This window comes from Nomascus leucogenys, chromosome 5, assembly GCF_006542625.1.
Source record: "Nomascus leucogenys isolate Asia chromosome 5, Asia_NLE_v1, whole genome shotgun sequence".
In the NCBI taxonomy this organism is placed as follows: Eukaryota; Metazoa; Chordata; class Mammalia; order Primates; family Hylobatidae; genus Nomascus; species Nomascus leucogenys.
In genome coordinates, this window is record NC_044385.1 from 17403293 (window position 1) to 17411751 (window position 8459).

At 43.9% G+C, this 8459-nt stretch overlaps 1 protein-coding gene across 2 annotated transcripts in view; it reads right to left on the reverse strand.

Moving 5' to 3' along the window:
• Window positions 1-7821, reverse strand: part of COG2 (component of oligomeric golgi complex 2) — a 50770-nt gene extending 42949 nt beyond the window's left edge. For both annotated transcript variants that reach the window (XM_030812712.1, XM_030812711.1), the window contains exon 1: window positions 7597-7821. In XM_030812712.1, the coding sequence (XP_030668572.1) occupies window positions 7597-7668 (72 nt within the window). In that variant the 5' untranslated portion in view covers window positions 7669-7821. The remainder of the gene's footprint in view (window positions 1-7596) is intronic.
• Between the last annotated feature and the right edge of the window lie 638 nt (window positions 7822-8459).

Genomic DNA, 8459 nt, shown 5'->3' on the forward strand with positions numbered 1-8459 from the left:
TAATCCTACTAGGGAATATCCACCCAAAGGAAATCATTATATAAAAAAAGACGCCCGCACTCCTATGTCTATTGAAGCCCGATTCACGATAGCAAAGTCATGGAATCAACGTTAAGTGTCTATCAACAGAGGACTGAATAAAGAAAATATGGTACATATACACCATAGAATACTATGCAGCCATAACAAGATGAAATCATGTCTTTTGCAGCAACATGGATGGAGCTGGAGGTCATTATCCTAAATGAACTAACTCAGAAACACAAAGTCAAACACCACATAATCTCCCTTCTAAGTGGAACATAAATGATAGGTACATGTGGACATAAAGATGGAATTAATAGACACTGGGGACTCAAAACGGGAAGGGATAGAGGAAGATGAGGGCTGAAAAATTACCTACTGGGTACAACATTCACTATCTGGGTGATGAGTACACTAGAAGCACAAACCTCAACATTACACACTATAACCACGTAACAAACCTGCATATGTACCTCCCGAATCTAAAATAAAATAAAATAAATAAGTAACAAAAGTAAAACCCAATAAATACATAAATATTCACAGTATGACTCAGGCACTGCTGTAATTACAGGGGGGCACAGCAATGAAAAGCAAAGACAACATTCCTGTTCTCAAGGAGCATATATTCTAATGGGGAAATGAGAAAATAAACATGTAAGCAAACATTATGAATAGTGGTAAGTGCTACAAAGAAAATAAAATGGAACCCTATGAAAGTGAGTGATGAAAAGGGGACAGAAGACCCTTACAAAGCAGAATCTGAGCTGAGATCTGAATGTCATGAAGGCACCAGCCATGGGAAAGACTGTGGGAAGGGAACCCTTCCTCACAACAGCAAGCTATGGGCAAAAACGTCCCTGGAGCTCTTCCCTCCAGCCCCTGCCCTCAAACCTAGTGCTGTCCCCAGTGCAGGATGGCTCCACTGACACGACCCAGTTAGTCTGGAACTCGTGTCTTCCAAGGCTGATTCTAAACCTTTATTTGGTTACCAAATTACTGAAGCTTGAGAAATTAAAAATGTATGCTCAAGTGCTTTCCAGCATCTATGGACAGATGATCTTAGAAGTTTTATGAAATGGCAGCACTTAAGTTCTAAATAACTTATGTTTAAATGGATTAATCAATTTTATGTCTAAATCCTCTCTTCAATACTGTACCTGTGTTTGACGTATTTATGAGAAGGCAAAGAAAACCTATAACCTGTCACTTCCATTTAACAAATATTTGTGCTCTGTCCTAGCTGATTTCTTCTCTTTCTCTCTCCTTTTTACCCCAATTTAACACTAATGATAATCTATGTGGTCTTTTAGCTTACTTTCTCACTTAATTTCCTGAGCTCTCAAGCAGAATGATCTCATTCTGAAGTGCTCACTGCTGTGGGTGAATTAGGGACACCTGAGGAAGCCCAAGCACCATTTTGTGATTAATTTGTTTAGTTAAACCTTCAAAGAAATTTGATGTTAAATGCTATATGACCAAACAACAAAGATCTATTTACATGATGCTCATCTAACTTTGAACAAAGAAATATCCCAAGTAATAAAAACTCAAGGGACCATGAGTTCAACATTTTATTCAAGTAATACATTTTATAATATTGCAAGAAGTGACTTGGAAAATCAAAAGCCAGAACTGCTCAAAAAACTTTTTTTTTTTTTTTTGCGTGCCAAAGAACTTCTTTTTACCAAAGGCCAACTGAATAAACTGTGTATGTCCAATGGTACTGATCTCATACCATCAAGAAAAGTATTTCACATTAGGAAATCGCTCCACATGTGGGTAATTAGAAAATTCTGTGACAATCAGTCTCAAATATATTCTTTATTTCTGTTGCAAACTGAAGCCAAAGAGAACTCAAGCTTTTCATGAAGACTGAAAATGAAACCATGAACCTGTAAGGTCAGCATTTTAGTTGCGGTGAAATGATGCACATGCTGTGCCGGGCACTCAGCAACACTGGGCTGTGCTGCTTTCACACTTACATCCGCTTTCCTGTATCTCATCTACAGGCCAAGAGTCCAGATCACTAGATGGGTTACAATTTGTTTTAAATAAGTGATGGCCCTCAATCTTGCCCCTACTGATAAAATGCATGTGCTTTAGCATAGGGACTGTGTGACATTTTTGGACTGTTCTCAGTATTCAAAATCACACATTCCAAAGATCCTACCATCTAGAAAGGAAAGCATGACACAATTATTTTTCCAGTACTGAAGCCTGGGAGTCACGAGATAAGGGCCCTGGGTTGCCCCAGTTAGCTGTGTGACTCTGGGGGAAGTCACAACACCTCTGGACCTCAGTTTCTTTATCTGCAAAGTGGAAGAATCTGCTACAGTTGTCCCTCTGTATCCAAGCATTCCACACCCTCTAATTCAAGCAGCCATTAATTGAAAAGATTCTTTAAAAAAATAATTAAAAAATAAAAAGTAATGCAAATAAAAATACAGTATAACAACAATTTACAATGTATTGGGTAGTATAAGTAATCTAGAGGTGATTTAAAGTATTCCAGAGGATGTAAGTAGGTTATATGCAAATACTACACCATTTACAAGAGGGTCTTGGGCATCTGCAGATTCTGCTATCTGTGAAGGGGTGGGAGGTGTCCTGGAATCAATCCTCTGCGGATACTGAGGGGCAACTGTAAGTTTCTTTATTCGCAGAAACATAAAATGACAAGAGCCAGAAACACTGCAAAGAGTATCGAGATAAGCATCACCCCATGACACAAATGAGGAAACTGAAGCCCAGAGGCCAGTGATTTGCATAAAATCACACATGAGTGGTCAGTAGAGCTGAAACTGGGGCCCACATCTCCAGGTCACTGCTATTCAATCAGCCAGGCATTACTCTCTTGGACACACCTCCTGTTTCAATATTCCCTATTCACACACTTAGAATACAGAGGAGCCTCAGAACTACAGTAAGGGGTCCCCTTATCTGAGGTAGATACATTCCAAGACCCCTGGTCAATGGTCAATGCCTGAAGCCACAGATCGTACCCAACTCTATATATGCTATGTTTTTTCAATCTGATAACCAAGATAGCTACTAATCAATAGAACTGTCCATCAATGCAGTAAGCTGCTCTGGAATACTTCCAAATGTTCTGGAAAATGCTTTCTCATGTTTTCATGGTGTACACAGGTGGCAGTCTGATTACATACAAGCACTTGTTACCTGCAAGCACCGAGATGCGTTTTGAAAAGGGCACCCTGCCTGTGATGTAGAACATGGACTAGAAAAAGGCAAGAACGGATGCCAGGGGACTATAGTAAGAAGCTACTAGATTATAACGGCCAGAGATAACGATGAGTCAGAAAGTGGGAAAAGAGGAGATGGACAGAAGTAGACGAATTTCAGAGATATTTGGGAAGTGAAATCCTAAGGCTTAGTAACAGATTGGATTTGAAGAATGTGAAGGCAGAGAGGTGTTATCAAGGATGACTCCTGGTTTTCTGACTCACAACCAGATGGATGGACTACCTCAAGTCTAGTATTACCTGAGATAGGTAATACCAGAAGAGAGCTAGGTTTGAGAGGAGGTTGGTTTTTTTCATCTTCCCCCGACAAATTCAGTTTTAAATATGCTGAGTTTGAGGTGCCACAGAGATAGCCAAGAAGAGATGTCAAGGCGCTGTGCACAGGAGGCTGCAGATCGGAAGATATTTGGGCCAGAAGTATGAACCTTTCACCTGTCTACACGTGGTCATTGAAGCTGCATGAAGTGGGTCACCTGGGAAAAGTGCACAGCATGTGAAAAGGAACAGACACGTGGCTGAGTCCATAACCCACCAATTAATGGCTCTGAGGAGAATGATTATGCAAAAGGGACAAGGAGACCGGAGAGGCCAAAAGATAAGCAGAAAGCACCAGGTTTCAGAAAGCAAATGAAGGGAGCATTTGATCTACTGAGGTCAGGAAGGAGGCAGAAAAGGTCTGGTGGATCGACTTCCATCTAGTTAACTTTGGTGAGAAGTCTTTAGTGGAATGATGGGGCCAGAAGCCACAATGAAGTGAATTTAAGAGTGAAGGGAGAGGAAGTAAAGACAACCCTTGAGCATTTGGCTGTGAGATGGAAGAGAGCGATGGGCTTTAACTGGAGGTTGGAGGGTCCAGTAGGAGAAACTAAAATAGGAGTGTGTCTGAAAGCCAATGGGAAGGAGTATGGAGAGGGTGGGAATAACAGGGTCCTGAGAAGGGAGAGGGCACTGGATCCAGGCATAGGAGGCAGACCTCAGGAGGAAGGAAAGACCCCTACACCAGGGTCCCCAACTACCTGTGGGGAACTGGGTGGCACAGCAGGAGGAGCGCAGCCTGTACTCACAGCCACTGTGTATCGGAGCTCTGCCTCCTGTCAGATCAGTGGCAGCACTAGATTCTCATAGGAGCATGGACCCTACTGTGAACTGCACATGCGAGGGGTCTAGGTTAGGCACTCCTTATGAAAACCTAATGCCGAATGATCTGTCACTGTCTCCCATCACCCCCAGATGGGACTGTCTAGTTGCAAGAAAACAAGCTCAGAGCTCCCACTGATTCTACATTATGGTGAGTTGTATAATTATTTCATTATGTATTACAATGTAATAATTATAGAAATAAAGTGTACAATAAACGTAATGCACTTGAATCATCCCAAAACCATCCCATGCACTCCTGGTCCATGGAAAAATTGTCTTCCAAAAGTGTCAAAAAGGTTGGGGACCACTGCCTTACACAACAGGTTAATGACGGGAGTGAGAACAGGTACAAATGCAAGAATGAGGCTGTTGTCAGCAAGATGAAGGAGCTACCGCTTGATGGCCTCTATTTTTTCTGTAAAACAGATGAAGTCATACGTGAGACAGAAGGATGTGATTTCCACAGCACACCTAGGTAAGTGGGTTTAAGTTATCCCTGTTAGCCTACCACCTCTCTCCTACTACCAGTATCTTACATCCTAATTCATCTACTGATCGTCAACCCTCTGTAAGAGTGTTTGTACTTTTTCTTTTCTTTTTTCTTTTTGACAGGGTCTCGTTCTGTTGCCCAGGCTGAAGTGCAGTGCTGCAATCCTGGCTCACTGCAGCCTTGACCTCCATAGGCTCAGGTAATCCTCCCACCTCAGCCTCCCAAGTAGCTGGGACTACAGGTATGTGCCACCACACCTGGCTAATTTTTTAATATTTTGGAGAAATGCATTCTCACTATGTTGCTCAGTGTGTATATTTTATTAAGCTGACAAAGTCAACAGTATCATGCCACCACCACCTTTGACCCCTCAAGTGATTCGTTCATCTGCCACTCCTGCTTTTTGATCATTTACATAATATTTTTCACAAACTATCCCCTCCTGTATTTCTCAGATCTCATAAAAACCACTGAAATAACTTTTTAAGTAGCCTCCCGCCACCAGTCAGTTCCAATTGCAACATACATGATCATGTCATTTCCTGCTTTTAACCTGACTATAACTCCACAATGAATACTGCATGAAGTGCAAATCCGTCAGTACAGTATACAAGGCCCATTGCAACTTGCACATAGAGGTGATGATGGAATGCCCACTGACTGAACAATTGCTACCACTGCACTAGCATGCCCTCATGATCTATGGCCACCTAAACAGTTTCCCATCAATACCAGAAGAGAGGTAATACCAGAAGAGAGTGGATTTCAAGCAACCTCAAATCTGAATTTTCAAGCAATCTCAAATCTCCCAATGCAAATGTCATATCGCAATCTTCTCACACGCACAAAACCTATCCAATTACAAAATGTGTTGAATGAGACACAAACATAGAAATATAGCCTGGACGACAAGTGTTCCAACCATCCTTTCTGCCATGGAGGTGCAACTTATATATAGTTTTATATGTTTAAGGAAACACAAATTTGCAAATAACTTTTATCTCCAAGCTCCACCTAAAAAATCAACAACATTTTACACAGAACAGCTGTTCTATGTATTTTCTTCTATGTATGTTGTCACTTTTATAAGCACTACAAAATGTACGGCATATTCACAGAGCCACGAAATATGCAATTGCTGGCATTCTAGCAACCCCCCCCAGTTTGCACTCTAAGTTCTATTTTAGAACTTATATTTCTGTGATTTCACTTCCTGAGGCTGCATTTACCAAAGGCATTTTGTCAACTCAGAGTGGGAAAGGTGGTGGGGCTAGTGAGTCAGAGAAGATGCCGGTGTTGAGCCTTAAGAAGTCAAGAGATGGACAAGTTGAGATTATCCTGTACTCCAAGATTCTTGACGTCAACAAGGCCCCTGATCTCTGTGTGTGGCCTTTCCTCTTCCAGGGCACCACTCCCCAACATGTACCCTTAGCTGTTTCTTTCTACCCTCATTTCAGGGTAGTTCTTAGCCAGTAGGCAAAACAAAGGGTTTTTGGATCAATGAGTTGATTCTGTACATTCTTTCAGACATCCTAATGAAGTTACACCTTTTAGTACAGTGGTCTAATAGGAATATCACTTACAAGAATAAGGTACGTCATTCATGGGTATATGTAAGTCCTACATATGAAAAATGATACGGTCACACTGGAGAAGATACAGATATACTTTTAAAAAAAAAACAACAGAGCTTTGGAGATGTAATCTGAATGCAAATATTATCAAAAAGAGACAGGCTAATTAATCTAGAAAAATAGAAAACAGAAGTCACCAAGAAAGGCAGAGTAAGATTTCAACTCACTTGCTCAAAATTGTAGGTGTCTACTAACAAGCTAAAACTTTTCGCTTTTTAACACAGAAAGCAGCTACTAAACGGTGTCAAAAATCCTAGTCCTCAGGAAATTAAATATAAACATTTTTTGAATGGTTTAAGTGCAGACCCAGAGGAATATACCAAATAGGAGCAAAGCTCGTCCTAGCTCTCACTCAAAGCCTGGCCATTTTCAAGGCTGTGCCTGATGAACTTTATCATCAGTGAAGTGTTTTCAGTTTATATTTCTTTTCTCTAAGTTTATGACCTACAACTATACCAACTTCTTTAAATGCATCATGTAAAAAGAAGTAGAGCAACTTCTTTAAAGAGTAGTGGTTTGTTTTGTCGTACTGCAGTAGCCAGTAAGAATGCTCTAAGCTTCTAAATATCCCATTCCGGAAGCTTTAGCTGAATGTTAAGCAAAACTTCAGATTAAGTTCTTTTTCTTTCCGACCCGAGTCCCTAGGAAAGTAGGTGGGCTCAGAGATTTATTCAACACACACTTAATGAGCTCCAAGGCCCCGCTCAACAAGCTTCTTTCCGACAAGGGGACTGGCAATCTGACTGCACTGCATGGTAACAGGAACGGGTAACAGCGGCTTTGACATTCAGCTCAAAACCACTTGCCCAGAACTTTCAGGCCTTTTCATGTAACATGCACTATTTTACAGAAGTGCTTTCTCCAGGCTGCACCCGCCAAACCTGACGCCAAAAGAGTCATTGCGAAGTGCAGCGAGGACTCGGCGGAGGACCTGACACTGAGCGTGCGCGGGCAGGAGCAGCAGACCGAAGAGAGGGCCCCAGAGGGCACAGGGCAGAGGCACCCCCATGGCCCGGCTCCGGGGAGCGGACGCCGCGCGCACCTTCATGAACTCGTCCTTGTCGAAGCAGAGCGTGTCCGGCCCCTTCGGTAGGTTCATCCTACTTTTCTCCATCCCGCCGGCCACCGCCTCTCAGTGCCAAGATCCAAGCGAGAAAACGCAGGAGGCTGCGCAGACGGACTCGGCGGCCGCGGCCACGGGCACCGCCAGTTTCCACGGCACAGGGGGTCCGCTTCCGCCAACATGGCAGCGCCCGCGCCGCGGCCAATGAACGACGGCACCGCAAGCCGGCCTGCGCCTGGCTCTGGCCAAGAGGGGCGCGGGGGCCGCCGCTGCTGCACGGGCAGGCCGTGCTGCCCTCATGCGGCGGAGGGCGGTACTGCAGCCTCGTGCGGGCTCCTGCGAGGCTGCCCACCTCCCTAGGAGGCGTGGCTGAGCTGCAGGGGTGGGTCAAAAGGGGTGAGCGGGTCTCCCTCCCACCCCACCGTTTCTACTGGGAAAAATTGGCCTGCAGCGCTTTTCCAGTGCCTTCTCCCCTGAGACTGCTCTACTTCGTTATGCATGGCCAGAAGTTGGCCCTTTGGTTCTCAGGCCCATTTTCCAGGTTGGACGTATCACTGTGGTCGCATTCTTCACCTCCCTGTGCGCGGTCACTGCTGCTGGTAGGCGCTGACGCCTCTATGGAGACCCCTGCCCTTAGCCTCTGCACCCACAGAGAAGTGTAGCGTCTCCTCTACTGGGCTCCGTTACTGGGAACTCATAAGGAAGAAGGTGGTCAGCTAGGTGGCTTTGGGTCCTCTGAGTAGCTCCCTGCTCAACCTCGGGCTCCGTTCCAGGTGGGCAGCCTCTGAGCGCAACTTTGGGTCTTCAAGGGGCTTAAAGGAGTGCCTCGCTATCTGATTAAA